General features: G+C 37.3%; 1 protein-coding gene across 1 annotated transcript in view; it reads left to right on the top strand.

The window, feature by feature from the left end:
• The window catches only part of sf3a3 (splicing factor 3a, subunit 3), a 52,792-nt gene that overhangs the window by 15,499 nt on the left and 18,450 nt on the right, over nucleotides 1-18,843 (top strand). The window contains exons 6-12 of the mRNA XM_062056668.1: nucleotides 1,161-1,252; nucleotides 1,345-1,427; nucleotides 7,932-8,070; nucleotides 8,152-8,220; nucleotides 9,825-9,892; nucleotides 10,081-10,188; nucleotides 10,263-10,332. Of these exons, the coding sequence (XP_061912652.1) occupies nucleotides 1,161-1,252; nucleotides 1,345-1,427; nucleotides 7,932-8,070; nucleotides 8,152-8,220; nucleotides 9,825-9,892; nucleotides 10,081-10,188; nucleotides 10,263-10,332 (629 nt within the window). The remainder of the gene's footprint in view (nucleotides 1-1,160; nucleotides 1,253-1,344; nucleotides 1,428-7,931; nucleotides 8,071-8,151; nucleotides 8,221-9,824; nucleotides 9,893-10,080; nucleotides 10,189-10,262; nucleotides 10,333-18,843) is intronic.

The following is an 18,843-nucleotide window of genomic DNA, read 5'->3' as shown; positions in this document are numbered from 1 at the left end:
ATGCAGCCTTGGCTGCTAAACATTTGATAGCTTGACCGTATGTGCGCGTCACATACGTAACTTTTTAAAAATATATAAGCTTTATGAACCTTGGGTTAGGTGAACGGTCTTTTGGGCTGAGTGATTGTGTGTGTTGATCAGGTGTTTGAATTGTATTGGCGTGTTCTATGGAGCTAGGAGCTAGCAGAGGAGCTAGGAGCTAGCATAACAAACACGTAGGTGTTTTTATGCAGGATTAATTTGTGGCATATTAAATATAAGCCTGGTTGTGTTGTGGCTAATAGAGTATATATATGTCTTGTGTTTATTTACTGTTGTAGTCATTCCCAGCTGAATATCAGGTACCGTGAGTATGCAGCCTTGGCTGCTAAACATTTGATAGCTTGACCGTATGTGCGCGTCACGTACGTAACTTTTTAAAAATATATAAGCTTTATGAACCTTGGGTTAGGTGAACGGTCTTTTGGGCTGAGTGATTGTGTGTGTTGATCAGGTGTTTGAATTGTATTGGCGCGTTCTATGGAGCTAGGAGCTAGCAGAGGAGCTAGGAGCTAGCATAACAAACACGTAGGTGTTTTTATGCAGGATTAATTTGTGGCATATTAAATATAAGCCTAGTTGTGTTGTGGCTAATAGAGTATATATATGTCTTGTGTTTATTTACTGTTGTAGTCATTCCCAGCTGAATATCAGGTCACCCCCGGCTCTCACAGCATCTTCCCTATCTGAATAGCTTCAACTCCCCACTAGTCCTTCACTTGCACTTTACTCATCCACAAATATTTCATTCTCGCTCAAATTAATGGGGAAATTGTCGCTTTCTCGGTCCGAATCTCTCTCACTTCATGCGGCCATCATTGTAAACAATAGGGATCTTTGCGTATATGTTCAATTGACTACGTCACGCTACTTCCGGTAGGGGCAAGCCTTTTTTTATCAGATACCAAAAGTTGCGATCTTTATCGTCGTTGTTCTATACTAAATCCTTTCAGCAAAAATATGGCAATATCGCGAAATGATCAAGTATGACACATAGAATAGATCTGCTATCCCCGTTTAAATAAAAACAATTCATTTCAGTAGGCCTTTAAATCTAGTACAACTCTAGCAATGTTAGGTCTAAGTTACACAAGGTTTACGCCTTAACTCATGTTTTGCAGACCTTGTGGAATTCACTGATGAGGAAGGATATGGACGCTACCTGGATCTCCATGACTGCTACCTGAAGTACATCAACCTGAAAGCAGCTGAGGTTATGACCCTTTCATTTAGCATAAAACACCTTCCAACTGCTGATTTGCATGTTTTTAACCATCTAACATATATTTTCACCTCTTCCATCAGAAAATTGAGTACATCGCTTACTTGTCATCATTCGACCAGCTTTTTGATATCCCCAAAGACCGGAAGAATGCCGAATACAAAAAGTAAGTATGTCATATAAAAACTTTTTTAGAAAAATAAGCCTGCCACCAATTAATGCAAATTCAACCAATTCCTGCAAATTATGTGCGACTAGTTATGTACTACTACTGTGCTACTAGGCTGGACGATTATGGCAAAAATAATAGTTACGATTGATATTGTAATCACAATTAATAACATGATTTATTAATTTGAAAACATGAGTATTTATTGTACCACCAAAACTCAACTTTAAATAAAGTTTTAAAAAAGCATATACATTAATTGTGAATAAACCACAACAAGTAAAATAATAAAAGTAATAACATTTAAATAACAATAGCAAAATAAAAAACAATAAAAATATTTTTTTTTGTTTCGTTTTTAATTCCGTTCTGTGTTTCTAATGTGAAATAAAATTTCATAAATTGTTTGAATGTTGTCCGTCTATCTGTGTTGGCCCTGCGATGAGGTGGCGACTTGTCCAGGGTGTACCCCGTTTTCCGCGCGAATGCAGCTGCGATAGGCTCCAGCACCCTCCGCGACCCCCAAATAAACTAGCGGTAGAAAATGAATGGATGAAATTGTTTGTTAATTTAATGCAAAAATCCTTACTTTTATTGGTACAATACATTTGTGGACAGTTTTGACCAGTATGCTAGGCTAAAGCATAATGATTGTGTAAATGTATTGATAAGTGCTTTAATACATTATGCTTGTCCAAAGACATGCACCTGGGGATAGGTTGATTGGCAACACTAAATTGGCCCTAGTGTGTGAATGTGAGTGTGAATGTTGTCTGTCTATCTGTGTTGGCCCTGCGATGAGGTGGCGACTTGTCCAGGGTGTACCCCGCCTTCCGCCCGATTGTAGCTGAGATAGGCTCCAGCGCCCCCCGCGACCCCGAAGGGAATAAGCGGTAGAAAATGATGGATGGAACATACTTTTTTGAAACCAGATGTGGCGCACTGTGTTAATTATTGTGAAGAGTGGGAAGTGTGCTGTGCTGCTGTTCTCAGCTTGACGAGTAAAGAGGCGATTTGAGACTAAAAACAGAAAAAAAGCCTTTTCAGTTGCGACTGCTGTTTGTACATTGATCTTACATCGATAATGTCGTTCACAAAAACACAAGTCAATGAGATGTGTTGTGAGTGTATGGATTGCTCTTTCTAGCTTTAGCTTTGTAGTTTATTCGCTGTTTCAAGTGGATGTCTCCACATTATTTAATTCAGGACGGGGAGGTTGAGTGTGTCGGGGATGAATGAGCGGTCTCGGACACATTATTTTCCCAAACAATTGTTCCTCTTTCTCACAATGACAGCAGTTCACTCACTTTTATGTCATTTTCTCTGGTATTCTGCGGTTAACAGCGGATTCCGTTAAATGGCCAATTATTTGACTCCGTCCGCAATTACATGAACGTGGAAATGCCTTGCTTTTTTAGTTAAGTGTTTATTTTTTAGGCATACTAGCACTGTGTCAAATAAAAAGTAGCTACTATGGTGACATCTCGCACATTTTGTCAAATTTGTCCCTCAGTTGCAGTACATGAACTATCTAGTCAAAACGTTGTTTCTTATGTAAACAAAGCAGGAAAAGCAATATGTAACAATTAGGAGTGTGAAGATACACACATTTTACGAGACGAGATGACACAAGATATTGGGTTCACGAGTTTTGATTTGAACATAATTTTTAAGCAGGGGCTCTGTGTAGGGTGGTAGTTTTGGAAAATTCCAAGGGCCCCTGACTGACAGGTGTTATGTGAGGTGGTCATGGGGCCAGAATTCCGCACAGCGCCCCTGATTTTAGGAAAATTATTGTGAAAATGTATATACATAGATACTTTAAAAAATATATAATTTGGCTTGGTCACAAAACAAAGAAGGTGCTTTTATAATTTTGCATGCATGAGCTTTAGCTGTTAAATTTGTTTCTACAAACAAAAACTAAAATGAAATATACTGAAAGTTATAATAGTCAATATAATTAAATGTCATTTTTGAGGAGCTTTGCAGCATGTCTGAGCTGTCAAGTGTATCACTGATTCGGCTGTATTGTCTTTTCTCTGGGCTGCTGCAGTGGCGTTTTGTTGCTTGGGAAAGCAATCAAGTGTGTCCATAATTGACAGTTTAGCTGTGTCTTACCTATGCCTGTGGAACTCAAATGCAGGAAACCGTCTACGTGGCCCCCAGCCATTCCATTCTAAGCGGTAAACACCAAGGCTAGCTCTGTTTTCTAGCTCTTGGTTTGTATTGTGCGCAGAGCACTTAATGTGTGGTTCCAGTCCCTTGCACGCGACCAGACGTGTATGCTTCTGACTATTAAGAAAAATAAACTACAACCTCTGACTGCATTCTGCCCATGAGACCGCTTTTATCTAATGACAAACATTGTCACATTTTAATATTGCTGGACACCCCTAGTAGCACCTCCAAACAAATGTGCCTGGGGATAGGCTGATTGGCAACAGTAAATTGGCCTTAGTGTGTGAGTGTGAATGGTTTTGTCTATTTCTGTTGGCCCTGCGATGACGGGGTTTCCGCGGGGCATTAAGTCATTAAATGGATTTTGCAAAAATGAAGGCCTTAAATGGCATTAAAAAGCATTAAATGCGATGTCCATTGGCATTAAAAATGTAATACAATTGTAGAAATTATTTTTGTATTTTACCAGGAAAAAATCCCATTGAGTTTAAAAACCTCTTTTTCAAGGGAGTTCAGGCCAAGAGGCAGCAAAGTTACACATACTGTACAATTACATTCACAATACACATTAAGATGACAGGGTGGACATCAAGTAAAACAGTTACAGATAATTGAGGCTCCTTCAAATGCTCTGTTTAGATTTAAAAGCATTTAAGGATAAAAATTCAGTCAGCTTCTTGTCTCTTTGTAGCATGTTCTAAGCACAAGGAGAAGCATAGACAAAAAAGCTTGTTCCCCAGCTTAATGCGAGCAAAGGAGACAGAGAGCAACAGCTGATGGTTGGATCTCAGTGCATAAGAGTTCGTACTTCTCTGTGAAATCAATGCACAAATGTAATCGGGCAATAGTCCCAGAAGATCCTTGTAAATAAAAGTGTACCAATGACACTGCCTCCTAATGGACAGAGAAGGTCATCCCACCCGAGAGTACAACTCGCAGTGGTGTGTCAGGGCTCTACAGTTTGTGATGAACCTCAAAGAAGCATGGTAAACACAGTCAACCATCTAAAGACAGGAATGAGTGGCATTCATATACTAAAGATCACCATTATCTAGCACAGATAAAAATGTGGCAGAGAGAAGGCGCTTTTTTACATCAAAAGAAAAACATTTTATTACGGAAGAAAAAACCCAATTTAAGTTTTAGTTTCTTCACAAGTTGATCAATAAAATGTTTAAAAATGAGTCATCAATTAAAACACCAAGGTATTTATATTCATGCACCACTTCTATGACATTCCCTTTGAGAGTGGACACTACCGGGGTAGTTTGAGGCACCTTCCTATGTTTGGGAAAACAGCATAGGTTTTGTCTTGTCAGCATTGAGAACCAGTTTTAGGTCAACAAGTGAATTCTGCACAGCGACAAAAGCTTTCTGCAGGGAATTAACAGCCTGTTCAAAAGATGATCCAGAGCAATAAATAATTGTATCGTCACATAAAAATGCATATTAGTATCAGAGAAATGTTGTTTGAGATCATTGATAAATAAGATAAACAAAGGCCCTTGTATTTAATACACTGGGTCCTGTTTTCTAAATAATTTGACAACCAAGCAACCGTATGTTCTGACCGTCCAATGAGAAACAGAATTGGCCGATGTCAATCAATCAAACAATAAATGAAAATTAACTTGAAGGGGAAATGCACTCTTTAAAAAGTTTTGCCTATCATTCATGATCCTTACGTAAGACAAGAAGACACATTTTTATTCTTTTATTAGGCCTGGGCGATATGGCCTAAAAATAAAATTCCAGATTTTTCAAAAGAAATTCAATTTGTTTTTTTCAGATTTTCTTTTCCCTACTTAAAAAAAAAACATTGAATACAAATTACAGTTTTTCTATTTATTGGATTAAAACCTAATAGTTTGAAATGACACTGCATACACTACATCTTACTCTTGGCAACATTTTAATTTGTATAAAGTTGTTTTTTTAGACCAGATATAAATTGTACTTTTGTATGGAATCATTTTCAAAAAATGTATTTAAGAGCTTATTTTGAGAAGCAATACTTCTGCTTGAATGGCATACTTTTGTAAAAAAAAAAAGTTTAGCATTGCACATTGCATGCCAATAAACATTCTTCAACATTGAGATCAATAAAGTGCAAACTTATGTATTGAATATCATACTTCTGTAAAAAAAATGTAGTTTTATACAATGTGTCCAAATAAATAATGAAGTAAACATTGAAAGGACTATAGTTTGTTTCAGTAAGTGGATAAAGTAAACGCAGCCTTTTTAATTCACACATTTTGGCGGTCTGCAAAGCGACTGCTTTAGTGATCACTTTACACATTGTGCCTCTTTCTCATCATTCATGGCAACATCATACATACACTATGTTGCCAAAAGTATTTGGCCACCTGCCTTGACTCACATTTGAACTTGAAGTGCCATCCCATTCCTAACCCATAGGGTTCAATATGATGTTGGTCCACCTTTTGCAGCTATTACAGCTTCAACTCTTCTGGGAAGGCTGTCCACAAGGTTGCGGAGTGTGTTTATAGGAATTTTCGACCGTTTTTACAAAAGCGCATTGGTGAGGTCACACACTGATGTTGGTCGAGAAGGCCTGGCTCTCAGACTCCGTTCTAATTCATCCCAAAGGTGTTTTACCGGGTTCAGGTCTGGACTCTGTGCAGCCCAGTCAAGTTCATCCACACCAGACTCTGTCGTCCATGTCTTTATGGACCTTGCTTTGTGCACTGGTGCACAGTCATGTTGGCAGAGGAAGGGGCCCGCTCCAAACTGTTCCCACAAGGTTGGGAGCGTGGAATTGTCCAAAATGTTTTGGTATCCTGGAGCATTCAAAGTTCCTTTCACTGGAACTAAAGGGCCAAGCCCAACTCCAGAAAAACAACCCCACACCATAATTCCTCCGCTGCCAAATTACATACTCTGCACAATGCAGCCCGAAATGTACCGTTCTCCTGGCAACCTCTAAGCCCAGACTCGTCCATCAGATTGCCTGATGGAAAAGCGTGATTCATCACTCCAGAGAACGCGTCTCCACTGCTCTCGAGTCCAGTGGCGACGTGCTTTACACCACTTCATCCGACGCTTTGCATTGGACTTGGTGATGTATGGCTTAGATGCAGCTGCTCGGCCATGTAAACCATTCCATGAAGCTCTCTGCGTACTGTACGTGGGCTAATTGGAAGGTCACATGAAGTTTGGAGCACTGTAGCAACTGACTGTGCGGAAAGTCGGTGACCTCTTTGCACTATGCGCTTCAACATCCGCTGACCCCTCTCTTATCACTTCGTGGCTGAGTTGCTGTTGTTCCCAAACTCTTCCATTTTCTCATAATAAAGCAGACAGTTGACTTTAGACTATTTAGGAGCGAGGAAATTTCACGACTGGATTTGTTGCACAGGTGGCATCCTAAGACAGTTTCACGCTGGAAATCCCTGAGCTCCTGAGAGCGGCCCATTCTTTCACAAATGTTTGTAGAAACAGTCTCCATGCCTAAGTGCTTGATTTTATACACCTGTGGCCAGGCCAAGTAATTAGGACACCGGATTCTGATCGTTTGGATGGGTGGCCAAATACTTTTGGCAATATAGGGTACTTTGTGTAAATGATTCCACCAGAGTATGGTGATTTATAGCCTGTAGTTTGCTTGTTGTTGCGTCTTGTTCGTCTCTTAAAGAGTGGGGCATTGGGTATAGCGGCTGTGCTAGCAACTTCAGGGTCCCTGGTTCGATCCCCCGCCTCTGTATATGCATGAAGGTTTGTCGGTGGTCAGAGGGGGCCATAGGCGCAAACTGGCAGCTACGCTTCCAAAAGTCTACCCCAGGGCAGCTGTGGCTACAAATGTAGCTTACAACCACCAACGACCCGGCCATAGACTATATGTTCTCCGCTCTCACGTCGCCTATGAAAGACAGCATCCCAGTTTTGCAGAAGAATGTGTGTCCCCTCATCCCTGTGGATGGCATTGGCACTGCAGGATTTCTTTTTTAAATTCTCATTAAAACATGTGTATGTCCTTTATTCTGTTGATCTGTTTAAAAAAAACACTTAATTAAACCAAAGTAATTGTCCAATCATGGTTACTTGAAAAGTATCTGTCTAGGCATACTAATGACCAAAATATTTTATTAATGGCAATTCCTTTTGAGTTAACTGCGATTAATCGCAATAAACATTTTAATCTTTGACAGCCCTAATCATAATATAATGAAATAATTAAGGCAATACAAAAGCCTGCAGAATCCTGGAGGGACTGCTCATTATGTGAACATGTGGGCCATGTTTAGAAACACTGTGCTGTTAAAATCTTTGCACTAAGATGTGATATTTTTCATAAAGGTATTTGGAGATGCTGCTGGAGTACCTGCAGAACTACACAGACCGTGTCAAACCTCTGCTGGATCAGAATGACCTTTATGACAAAGTGCTGTTAGACTTTGAGAAGAAGTGGGAGAGCGGCACTTTTCCAGGCTGGCCTGTAGGTCCTCTTTACTATAAGTTTATGTTTCAGGTTGAAGTAGTTCATGTTGCTGACCGTATTTAATGATTTGGTTCACAGAAAGAGACAAGTAGTGCTTTGACACATGCTGGAGCTCACCTGGACCTCTCTGCTTTTTCTTCTTGGGAGGTAAAAAAATTCCACGACATTTAAAAAATTGTGTTTTTTATTCTGAATGTCAGACATAAGTAGCTTCAGATGAAAAAATGAATTAATGGTTGGCTTTTATGATTCCTTTTGGGGGGGAGGTACACTGCAAAAACTGAAATCTAAGTAAGATTAAGTATCTCAAATAAGGGTGATATTTGCGGATTTTCTGTCTGATAAGATAATTTTTCTCACTAAGCAGATTTTATGTTAGTGTTTTACTTGTGTTAAGGGTTTTGGTCCTAAATTATCTCAGTAAGATATTACAGCTTTTTGCTGAGATTTTATGACCTATGTTGAGTAAAACATGCTTGGAACTAGAATATCAACTGTTGCAAAGCTGTGTCCTTAACACTCACAAGTATAAAACTACTTTTTTAAAGTAATAATTTCTTACTTCAAGCATGAAAAAAAAATTATGATGCTAAACGCATATCATTATGTCAAGATAATGGCACTAGTATTTACTTAATTTAAGAATATTTTTTAACATATTGAGCAAAAAGGTCTCTTTTTTTTCTACCTAGAAAAGTGCACTTGTTATTAGTGCGTATATACATATTTTAAGGTATTTTTGGGTTCATTGAGGTTAGCTAATTTTACTTGTTTTGGAAAGTCTTGACTTGTTCTATTGGCAGATAATTTTGCTTAGTTCAAATAAAATACCCCTAATTTTTGTATTTTTATTCCTTGTTTTTAAACACTCACTTTTTGCAGTGTAGATCATGTCAATTGGCCATGAGTGATATTGCTTTCATGTTAGTTTGTCAGTACAAATATCAGTAGTCTCTTTTTTGGCTAGAATAGATTCTTCATTATTAATTCACCATAGAACACAGGGCATTGAAATTATGTATACCTCTCCCATTGGTACAACTACCATAGAACAGTATAAATGATAATTAAATATATTTGGGTTGTCCTCATACAACTTTTTCACTACCCATATTGATCCGAGAAGATAGCACAAATCTTACATTTATTATTTTGTAATGTGAAATATAGTTAAAGGCTTGATCAAGTAAAATTACTCAAACAGAGAACAATTGTAGATTTGAGTAAATTGAAGTGGAGTGGTAATTGCTTTTACTTTATAATACGCTTCTCTCTTGGAGACTTTATATCCGTAAATAATATGCAAAAACCTCAAAGTGTGCAACCCAACCTTTAACACAGCAGGTGTTTACAACAATTAGGCTTAAGGTCCTCCCCTAAGAGCTTGACTTAATGTCTAAGTACTGTAAGTGCTTCCACCTCGCTCTGACATCTCGATGCAGCCAAAATGCCAAACACCGCGAATAGAGGCATCCAAAACGTTATCGGCCTCCTTACTAAATAATTGCTATCAATATCTGCCGATCGCTACTTGAAATACTTATTCAAATTGAATCAGGACATTTTTTGATCCTTTCATGGGGCACACACACCTTTGTCAATTTTGACGTTTAGAACCTTGTTTTGTATAAAGTAGTGAAACATTGTATAGGTCAACTTAATTTCAGATGTAAACGTTTATATGTCTTTAATACTTTAGGTATTGTATATTACAGTGTATCTTGAAATAAATTGGTAATTTTGTCACACAGGAGTTGGCTTCCTTAGGTCTGGACAGACTGAAGTCTGCTCTCATGGCTTTGGGACTCAAGTGTGGAGGGTAAGCATGTCTGAACTACTGTATAGATCTTCTAAATAGTCTTTTGTTCAAGATGGTGCCACGTTCAAGTTCTGTGTATGACAATTATTTGCTATTAAACAATCGTCTGCACCAAAAGATGTATTTATATTTTTCAAACTTCTGATTGAAATATGTATTTTATGTTGGGTTTATTCAATGATGGAAAGGACTCTCGAAGAGAGAGCTCAGAGACTTTTCGGCACCAAAGGCAAATCCCTAGATCTACTGGACCCATCACTGTTTGCAAAGAATCCTAAAGCCAAAGGTCCCAAAAAGTAAGTGGGTTGAAATAATTATAGTCTAATACCAAAGTTACTCTTTTAAAATAATCTACCCACTATACCTGCAGAGACACGGAGCGAAACAAGGAAATTGGCTTCCTGGAGGCTCAACTCTACGAGTATGTGGAAGTCCTTGGGGTAAGAGAATGTTTGTATGATATACTAGATACATCTTGAGGACTACTGTAGCTGTGAATTAGCCAGTTTTTGTTAGTTATGGGTTATGCCTAATTAGTGCTAATTAAAGGTGTCCTGATACAACCTTTTTACTTTTAATACGATATCAGTATTGCAGCATTAACATTAGCCCATACCGATATTGATCCAATACAATATTAGCTGGATTATCATAAGAATTGTATTATTTTGTAGTCTGGATTGTAAAAGAAGGCTACATGAAGTCAAATAATTCATACAGGGAACAATGGTAGATATAAAAACCAGTTACCTATTTATTGTTAATGATTTGGAATTGACTTGTCTTTGATTAGGTTGAAGTGGAGTTGTAATTCATAGTTTTTTTTGGCGACACCTACTGGCCACAATAATTCATGAAGTTATTACATTTAAGTTAAAGGCCTACTGAAATGAAATGTTTTTATTTAAACGGGGATAGCAGATCTATTTTATGTGTCATACTTGATCATTTCGCGATATTGCCATATTTTTGCTGAAAGGATTTAGTAGAGAACAACAACGATAAAGATCGCAACTTTTGGTATCTGACAAAAAAAAGCCTTATCCCTACCGGAAGTAGCGTGACGTAGTCAGTTGAACATTTCCGCAAAGTTCCCTATTGTTTACAGTGATGGCGGCCAGAAGTGAGAGCGATTCGGACAGAGAAAGCGACGATTTCCCCATTAATTTGAGTGAGGATGAAAGATTTGTGGATGAGGAAAGTGCAAGGGAAGGACTAGTGGGGAGTGGAAGCGATTCAGATAGGGAAGATGCTGTGAGAGGCGGGTGGGACCTGATATTCAGCTGGGAATGACTACAACAGTAAATAAACACAAAACATATATATACTCTATTAGCCACAACACAACCAGCCCAAAGGACAGTTCACCTAACCCAAGGTTCATAAAGATTATATATTCACCCAAAGTTACGTACATGACACGCATGTACGGGCAAGCGATCAAATGTTTGGAAGCGCGTGGGTGGGACCTGATATTCAGCTGGGAATGACTACAACAGTAAATAAACACAAGACATATATATACTTTATTAGCCACAACACAATCAAGCTTATATTTAATATGCCACAAATTAATCCCGCATAAAAACACCTAGGTGTTTGTTATGCTAGCTCCTAGCTCCTGTCCATATAACCCGCCAATACAATTCAAACACCTGCACAACACACACAATCACTCAGCCCAAAGGACCGTTCACCTAACCCAAGGTTCATAAAGTTTATATATTTACCCAAAGTTACGTACGTGACACGCACGTACGGGCAAGCGATCAATTGTTTGGAAGCGCAGCTGCATACTCACGGTACCGCGTCTGCGTCTGTGTATCCAAATCAAAGTAATCCTGGTAAGAGTCTGTGTTGTCCCAGTTCTCTACAGGCGTCTGTGTATCGAAGTCAAAGTCCTCCTGGTAAGAGTCTCTGTTGTCCGAGTTCTTCGATCTTGACTGCATCTTTCGGGAATGTAAACAATGAAACACCGGCTGTGTTGTGTCGCTGACTTCCCTCGCAAAATACTCCGCTTCGCACAGACAACTTTCTTCTTTGCTTGCTCAGCTTCTTTCTCCATAAGCGTCACTTCCTGTCAATGAGAAAGGACGCAAAGAAAAAAAGCTCCGCTTCTGCTACCGGAGTTTTTGTTAAGTCTGAAGATTTTGACCACTGATTTGACCACTGATTTGCGATCACAGCCACAGGAGAGTCACCTGGCATCTTCGATCTGATTTTGGTCAGTTGAGAGGCACTGATACGCTGAAATAAGGCGAGTGGAAGAGCCGTTAGCCTCAAACCAAAGGCGCCTCCCGCAGTTCAAAGCGGTTGCCTAGCAACCAAAAGTTACGGCGAGTTTACAGCTGTTTTAAAGTGATCCCGACGTCGCAGAGTGATATAAGTTGACAGGCTGACACTTCAAATTGATCTCTGAACGGCGCAAGGTACGAAATTGTTGAAAAAACAAGTTAAAAGTGCCGCAAGTCGCTAAAGAAGTAACTGCCCTTAAGACATAAGAGGCGCTGACGTCAGTGACTGCCGCGATGCCAAAAGTTAAAGGATTGACCGGAAAGACTGATTTGAAGCTGGGCACAGGACATGATGGGATTCAAGAAGGGATACTACAAAAAATACTCCAGGAATTTAAAGAAGAAATGATAGAAAAATTGGAAGAATTGATGGATGGATGGAAAGAGGATATGAAAGAAATGAAAGAAGAAATTAAAGAAATGAAAAAAGAGAACAACTCCAGAAATAAAGAAGCCACTGAAATGAGCAAACAAATGAAGATCCTTCAAGAAGACAACAACATGCTGAGGAACATCATAGATGAAATGGATCAGGATAAACGAATGAATGATATCATTGTGACAGGGCACCGAATTAAACCAAGATCCTATGCGAAAGCTGTGAATAATGAAGGTGAACCAGATGAAATGGATATGGTCTCAGCAGAACAGCAAGTGGTCAACTTTCTGCAATCAAAAGAAATTGAAATTGACATTAATACCATCGAAACATGCATCCCACTGAACGGAAGAAACAACAACGCCACTCCAGTCGTGCTCGTGAAACTTGTAAACAGAAAATCTAAAATGGCATTGCTGAGACAGGGAAAGAAGCTGAAGGGAACAAATGTGTACATGAATGAGCATCTCACAAAACGTAATGCTGGAATCGCCAAGAAAGCATGCGACTTGAGAAAGCAGGGAAAAATCCAGGGAACTTGGAGCACCAACTGTAAAATCTACATCAAGCTGAATGGAAGTCCAGAAGCAAGAGTAATTGTTGTCCATGACATCAAGGACCTGGACAATTTTTAAAGTTTACACAGCTACCACAACAACGATGATAATGGACTCTGACAGAAAACAAGTACCTAAATTCAGCATCGGCACTACTACGTTCCAAGGGACGACTAAACAAGAGGACCTAGATTCAGGATTGCATCCACCTACACTTATAGAGATTATTGAAACAACATCAAAGTTTGTTGAACAAGAAAATATGGAACTAAAAAATTTCTGCAACAAAGATCACAAAAACCAGGATTTGGAAAATGATATAGATCCAGATACAAATTTTTTCTCCCACATCAGTAATAGTTGTTTTTATTATACAGATGATCAATATAATAGCAACATTGAATGTGATAACAAATTGTCAATTATTCATTTTAATAGTAGAAGCTTGTATGCAAATTACAACAACATTAAGAACTTTTTGGAACACATCAACGAACCCTTCAAAGTGATTGCTGTCACAGAAACATGGATTGATGATAAAAAAGGAATAGATTTTGATCTGGAGGGATATGAACTAAACTACATCAACAGAGCCAACAAAAATGGAGGAGGAGTAGCTGTGTACGTGATGAAGAACCTGAACTACAAAGTGGTAAAAAACATTTCATTTGCCATAGATAATATCTTAGAATGTATAACCATTGAAATATGTCAGGAAAAAAGCAAAAACATATTCATCAGTTGTATATATAGATCACCTAAGTCAAGTATAGAAACATTTGAAGAATGGATCAAGGCAACTTACATGGACAATGGTCAAAGAATAATGTTCTTATGTGGTGACTTTAATATTGACTTATTGAACCCCAACAAGCAAAAGTCTATTGATGACTTCATTGATACAATGTACAGCATCAGTCTATATCCTAAAATCACAAAGCCAAGCAGAATCACAGGACACTGTGCCACGCTTATTGATAATATTTTTACCAATGATTTTGATAATAACACTACAAGTGGTCTACTTATAAGCGACGTTAGTGATCATCTGCCAGTTTTTACAATATATGATGGAAACTACAAGAAGAACATGGAAGACAAAAGGACATTTCGAAGACTATGCACAGAGAAGAGGATGACTGCCTTCAAAATTGAGCTACAAAAGCAAGATTGGGACAATGTGTATAATGAAAAAGAGGTTGATGAAGCATATGAACATTTCTTAAACAAGTTCATAATACTTTATGACAAATATTGTCCATGGATACAACTCAGTAACAAGCAGAGAAAGAATAATCAACCATGGATGACAAAAGGATTAAAAAATGCTTGTAAGAAGAAGAATACATTATATAGAAAATGTATATAACAAAGAACTATAGAGGCAGAAATTAAGTACAAAAAGTATAAAAACAAGTTAACAGACATACTACGATCATGTAGAAAAGAATATTACAGTGAATTATTGGACAGGAAAAAAAATAATATGAGAGCAACATGGGGCATCCTCAATAGCATTATTAAAAATGGAACTAAGAGGGACTACCCTCAATACTTCTTAGATGAAAATTAAAAAAAATGACAACATAAAGGAAGTAGTTGAAAGCTTCAATAATTATTTTGTAAATATTGGACCAAAATTGGAAGAAAGGATTCCAGACCCAGTTCCAATTGAGGACTATAATGATACCATAGAGCGAAATCCCAACTCCATGTTCCTCAGTAATGTGACACAGGAGGAAATAGTTACAATCGTGAAAAAATGTAAATCTAAGACTTCAACTGATTGTAACGGAATTGATATGGAAACGATAAAAAAGGTTATTGAAGAGATCTCAGGACCATTAATGTATATTAGTAACCTATCTTTTCAAACAGGTACATTTCCAAACAAAAGGAAAATAGCTAAAGTTGCACCAATTTATAAGACTGGAGACAAACATCAATTTACAAATTATAGACCTGTTTCTCTACTTCCACAATTTTCTAAAATCATTGAAAAACTGTTCAATAACAGATTAGAAAGTTTCATAAATAAAAATAGAATACTCGAAGAGAACCAATATTGATACAGAGCTAATGTTTCAACTTCAATGGCTTTAATTGAAATTACAGAAGAAATTACAGAAGAAATTACCAATGCAATAGATAGTAAAAAATGTGCGGCAGCGGTTTTTATGGATCTAACTAAAGCATTTGACACAATTAATCACAATATTTTAATAAAAAAACTAGAACGATATGGCATCAGAGGGTTAGTCTTAAACTGGATAAGAAGTTATCTAACGAACAGGAAACAATATGTGAAGCTAGGCGAACACACGTCTACAACGCTAAATATATCCTGTGGTGTACCTCAGGGATCAATACTAGGACCTAAATTATTCAATCTCTATATAAATGACATTTGTAAAGTTACAAAAGATTTAAAGTTAGTATTATTTGTGGATGATACAACAGCGTTTTGTTCGGGAGAGAACACACAGGAGATAATACAAATAATAACAGAAGAAATTAACAAATTAAAAAGATGGTTTGACAAAAACAGACTATCGTTGAATCTTAGTAAAACTAAAATAATGCTATTTGGTAACAGTAGAAGAGAAAGTCAAACACAAATACAAATAGACGGAATACAAATTGAAAGAGTAAACGAAACCAAATTTCTAGGTATAATGATTGATGATAAATTGAACTGGAAATCTCACGTAAAAAATATACAACATAAAGTTGCAAGAAACACGTCAATAATGAATAAAGCAAAACATGTTCTAGACCAAAAATCCCTTCATATTCTCTACTGCTCACTAGTGTTACCATATCTGAGCTACTGTGTAGAAATATGGGGAAATAATTACAAAAGTACACTTCATTCATTAACGGTGTTACAAAAAAGATCAGTTAGAATAAGACATAATGTTGGATATAGAGAACATACAAATCCTTTATTTATTGAATCAAAAATACTGAAATTCCACGACATAGTGAATTTGCAAACAGCTAAAATTATGCACAAAGCAAACTATAACCTGCTACCCAAGAATATACAACAATTCTTCTCAAAAAAAGAGGAGAAATATAATCTTAGAGAAAAACGTAATTTAAAACATTTGTTTGCACGTACAACACTTAAGACCTTAAGTATATCAGTATGTGGAATTAAATTATGGAATGGATTAAGCAAAGCAATCAAACAATGTACTAATATTATACACTTCAAGAAACTCTTCAAACTTAAAGTGTTTACAAAGTACAAAGAAGAAGAACCATGACAAACATTCTCTATTTATTTCATCCATCCATTCATTCATTCTTAAAGTAATCTTACTTATCTCATCATATGAAATATGACTTACTTCACCAATTATTATTATTAAATTCTTACTATTATTTATTTATTTATTTTTATTGTGATTACTTACGGAGTTTATTGTGAACAGGAAGTGAACAAAAAGTTTTGCAACTGTTATGTAAAGAAAAGGGGTAGGATTAAATAAGCTCTGCTTCTTCCTACTCCTTTTCGAACATGTTGAAAAGAAACTGGAAATTGTGATGTATCATGTTGTATGCTTGCATGTTCGAAATAAACTCAAACTTAAACTCAAACTCAATAATGCAATGAACAAATTGCAACAGATTCACCAACACAGATGTCCAGAATACTGTGGAATAATGAGATGAAAACAGAGCTATTTTGTATTGGCTTCAATGAGGGATCCATACCTCTGTTTCACTGGCTACGTCACGCGCATACGTCATCATCCAAAGGAGTTTTCAACCGGAAGTTTAGCGGGAAATTTAAAATTGCACTTTATAAGTTAACCCGGCCGTATTGGCATGTGTTGCAATGTTAAGATTTCATCATTGATATATAAACTATCAGACTGCGTGGTCGGTAGTAGTGGGTGTCAGTAGGCCTTTAAAGGGAAGCTGCACTTTTATTGGAATTTTGCTTATCATTCACAATCATTATGAAAGACAAGACAGCAGATGTATTTTTTGAATGCATTCTAAATATTAATTAAATGTGATCAAAAGTCCGCTTACAATTGAGCATATGGGAGCTGCTCTATTCCGCCCATAAAGCCTTTAAAAGCATCCAAAGACCTCCATTGAGGTTTTATATACATAATGTAATTATATATGCAATGTAGGCACATTTATAATAGTATTTATTATTTACGTATTTTGATTATTTTAAGCATACGCAAACATTTTTTCAAAAATGCATCACGATGTTCGCTTTTTTTTTTTCAAAATACATCACTGATTATTACTCACTGCAGACTTTGAGAGACAACAAACATAATAAAACATCACTTACTGTACAAGGTCTGCTGTCATTATGATGCCGACTGATCGGGTGTTCATATATTCCCATTTAGATTAAAAAATGACTCATAATCCTCACGAAGAAAAAGGGTGTGGAACCAACTGTCTTTTCGTGCCGTTCTCACCATTTCCGGGTTTATTTTGGCTGTCAAAGTGTACTAACTCGTGGGAATACGTCCTCATCGTTCTACTATCTAGGTGAAAGACCTGATTTTATTATCTAGAATAAAGTTTAGCGAGCAAGAAAGCAGCTGACCAGTCGTTCATGTCAACATTGGCACACAATCTTGTGATCCCGGCGTCACTATAAATAGTTTGTCTGCGTTAGCGCTTATAATAACATTACTACTAAGACTTGGTTATTGGTATTGTTGGCGCTTTTTTTATTGAGTTTTATGGGGGGAATAGAGGACCTACCATGGGCTCTGCTGTAAGTGGACTTCTATTTACAAGTTAGAATGCATTAATAAAAATACATCCGTCATGTCTTTCATAATGATTGTGAACGATAGGCAAAATTCCCCCCAAAAAATGCAGTTCCCCTTTAAATGATCGGAACACGTTTGTTGTTAGATATTTTCTAACACACTTTTGCCTTGGATACTTTGTACCTCTAAGTAATTTGCAACTGTATTTATTTGATACTTGTTTATATTGACAAATGTAGTGTTTTAGACTGCAATATTGTTTCACCAAGGACACTTATGTTTGTGTAGCTTGTGTGCTTATGTGTGGTTAGCTGTTGTGTAGCTTCTAGTAGCCTATAGCCTACCATGTTTACCTTTTGTAAATGACTTGACTAAAATACAGGAAAAGACCAACCATGTGCGCTAATTGCAGGACATTTAGATGTTAAACGGCTGTCCAGCTTTGCACAAGAAAACGTGCTGCAGGACTGCTTCCTACTGTATCGCTTATATTGGAGATTTTGGAGGCCCATATAATACAATACTTCTTTTTTTGCTGATATCAGACCAATATCCGATTATTAATTGCTAGTCCTAATGGGGGCAACAAGATTAATCTAGTAGTGGTCATCTCCCAACCTGAAGGTTGCTTGTTGCTATGTGGAACAATCCTGAAGTAATATACTGAGCTCAGTGGCTCCTCTTTAGAGGGAAACTGCACTTTTTGGGAAATTTTGCCTATCGTTCACAATACTAATTAGAGCAGACAAAAGTTTTAGTTTTTTTTGCATTGTAATTTGTAAAAAATCGGCTTGTTTTTGGTGGATGGCAATGAAGCTAATGGGAGCAATCCATTCTGCTTCTAAATCACTTTAAAAATGCATCCTAAAACCGCATGGCATGTATCATGATCAATATTATAGTGACTCACTCGAAGGACAGTTGTCTGTTTGGTCCAGCTGGCCGGGGAAGTTTTTTCAAG

This window comes from Entelurus aequoreus, linkage group LG08 (assembly GCF_033978785.1).
Source record: "Entelurus aequoreus isolate RoL-2023_Sb linkage group LG08, RoL_Eaeq_v1.1, whole genome shotgun sequence".
Lineage (NCBI taxonomy): Eukaryota > Metazoa > Chordata > Actinopteri > Syngnathiformes > Syngnathidae > Entelurus > Entelurus aequoreus.
Note: the sequence above shows the minus strand (reverse complement) of the source record. Positions and strands in the feature narration are given on the sequence as shown.